Genomic DNA, 2,920 nt, shown 5'->3' on the forward strand with positions numbered 1-2,920 from the left:
TGAGGGTCTTTCAGGGCAAACTCCAAACTCTGCATCTTCATGTCTGATACAGAAATGCTCTTCAGATCTTCACATCCTTTCAGCTCTTTTGACTGTAACACACTTCTTTTGAGGGGCTGGTTCCACTCCCTGTTAGTAGCTTTCCTTGGCAGATATCCCATGGCTCTGGCCTCTCCAACATCTTAGAGTCTCCAAGGCAATCCAGGCTTCATCTTCACAGCTTCACACAGTGGCCTCTTTGTGCTCCATACAGGGATACCCCTGTATGATATGCCTGGCCTCAGTGACTTTCCTTAGTCACAGAAGTTTCTGTAGTCCCTTTCTTTTATCCTTGACTCTAAAATCAGAACCGTGTAGCTGAAGCTACCAAGTTCTGCTGTTTGCTGGGCTGGAATATGGCCCCTCATTCATTTATATCTTCATCAGCTTTATGTTTTGGATTGTTTCCTTCACTGACTAAGGTTGGCTGTCTTCAAATTCCAACTGTAGACTAGGTTGGCCTCAGACATGGATCCACCTGTCTTTGCCTCCAGGTGTGGTATTAAAGATGCACATCACCACACCTGGCTCTAAGCTTTCCTTCAATTCCTTTTCACAAGTTGGAAGCTTAGGGGATCTTAGCTGGGTAGGATCTTGCCCTGTGGTTTCAACTTCCTTTATTCTATTTAACAACAGGATTTTCTTTAATCTGTTTATCACAGGACTTAGCTCTTTTCCAGGTCCTAGTTCTCCCCTTGCTTTGCTTGCTCTTTGCATGATAGATCTACATAAGAATGACCACTAATAGCCACACAACAGAGTCAGCAGTAAACTGTTTTGAGATCTCCTCAGCCAGCACAATTAACTGCAAACTCTTTAGTTTAGCCTCAGGCAGACTCTTTGGAGTCTGAGATACCTGTTGAGGAAAGATGCTAACAAAGAATGGAACCAGCCAAAGAAAAATAAGTGTGTTTCAGTCAACAAAGCTGAAATAAGTTGAAGATCTAAAGAGCCCTTTGACATCAGACATGAAGATGCAAAGTTTAGAAGTCATGTTCTTCACCAAAGTATTATAAGAACAATCTCTAGGTAATATACTGAAATTCTTCTCCTCTAAAACCTCTTGAGTAAGGCTCACAGTTCAAATCACCTTCAGAACCACTATCCTCCATACCCTACTACTGTGGTTCAATAAATCCTACTTAAAATGTTTAACTGCTTTTCTAATCCAAACTCCAAACAAAAATATGGCCAGACCTATCACAGCTTTAGCCGAGGCCTGGGTACCAACATCTGCCTTAGGGTTTCTATTGCTGTGAAGACTCACCACACCCATGGCAACTCTTGTAAAGGAAAGCATTTAATTGATGTTGTCTTACAGTTTCAGAAATTTAGTCCATGGCAAGAAACATGGTGGCATGCAGGCAGGCATAGAGCTGGAGAAGGAGTTGAGAGTTCTGCATCTTGATCTGCAGGCAACAGGAAGTACACTGACACATTGGTTATAGATTGAACATATATGACCTCTAATCTGCCAGCTCCATAGTGACACACTTCCTCCAAAAGACTTCACCTATTCCAACAAGACCACAGCTCTTAATACTGCTAGTCCTTATGGGTCAAGTATTCAAATATGTGAGTCTATTTGGGCCATACCTATTCAAACAACTACAGTACTCTTGTGGTTTGTCAGGGACAAGCCTCAACAAAAATATCTCTTACCACAGTAGAGGTATGGAGATTTAGAAAATATTAGTAAATATATGAAGATGTGAATAAAAATAATAAAATGGAGAAACATATAGAACAGTATTGGGGCAGAGTTCCAGTGAGTACTGGAATTCATCATGTTTAATTTCCAATTGCTTAAAGTACCCCTGATGACAAAAGTTAGGAGTAAGACAAAAATCTGCATTATCATGATACAAGGAAATGAACAGACCAGTTGAAGGTCTGGGGCTATAGTCATAGTTAAACTTTTGTAATTAGTACAAAACAAGTCTATAATGAGCATGGAAACAGATTCCTCTGAATGAATAAATAAAGGGGAATCTGTAGTTTAGATAGAGCAGGAAATTTATAGAATAAGAATGAATATAACTTGGTGTAATGTAAAAGCATTTCTTCTTGTGTGTGGTATGGAAAATTACTACTGTGAAATATTAAGAGAACATTTGCCCACTTGAAGGCTGCCACACCCATTTGGCCCTGCCAGATGTGGGGGCTGCACCCAGCAACCATGGTAATGAAATAATCTTGCCACACAAGAGGGACCCCCACCCTTCTGTGGCCAGTTGATACTGATAACCTAGGACATCTGGTTATTGGAAGGATCAAACGAGGGGCAGTTTTGAACTGACTTAAAAGAGGTGGCTGAAGCAGGATGGTTATCTCACTTCTCACAATGGCTCTGGCACCAGGCCTCCATGGAAAGAGAGATTCCCCTAGCCTGCCTCCCGAAAAGCAAAAATATTAAATGCCTTGCCTAAATATTTAATGCTCTGTCTCCCAAGCACAGAGCTTTGTCTCCCGAAAACAGACATTTAACGCCTTGCATCCTGAATGCAAATCCACATTCCCTGAGAGTGGACATTGAAGGTCTGTCTCCCGAGAACAGACTAGATACTCTGACTTTCAGAATGCTTTGCCATCCCGAGAGCAAAGCCTCATCTTTGAGAGTAGAGAACAAAAAGCCTGGTCTCCCGAGACTCAGTCACCCAAAAGCCAAGTCCAAGGCCCTACCAGATACCAGCCTGGAACATCAGGACCTTATCTCCCAAGCACAGACTACTGGGTCAAGAGTCGATCTACACTACCCAGCCCCCAGTGCAGACAAGAACCCAGCCTGAAGAAATTCAAAAAGCCCTTTTTAAGCCAGGGAATACCAGGTCGTATGATGCTATTTCATGTGTGTATGAGAGGTTAAGAGAAGAACATAGAC

The 2,920-nt window shown here is 42.1% G+C and overlaps 1 protein-coding gene across 1 annotated transcript in view; it reads left to right on the top strand.

Annotated features, from left to right (window-relative positions):
* LOC106144010 overlaps positions 1-2,828 on the top strand; it is a 5,871-nt gene extending 3,043 nt beyond the window's left edge. The window contains 1 exon segment of the mRNA XM_013349652.1: positions 2,519-2,828. Within this exon segment, the coding sequence (XP_013205106.1) occupies positions 2,519-2,828 (310 nt within the window).
* The last annotated feature ends 92 nt before the right edge of the window (positions 2,829-2,920 follow it).

The sequence above is a fragment of the Microtus ochrogaster genome, chromosome 19, assembly GCF_000317375.1.
Source record: "Microtus ochrogaster isolate Prairie Vole_2 chromosome 19, MicOch1.0, whole genome shotgun sequence".
In the NCBI taxonomy this organism is placed as follows: domain Eukaryota; kingdom Metazoa; phylum Chordata; class Mammalia; order Rodentia; family Cricetidae; genus Microtus; species Microtus ochrogaster.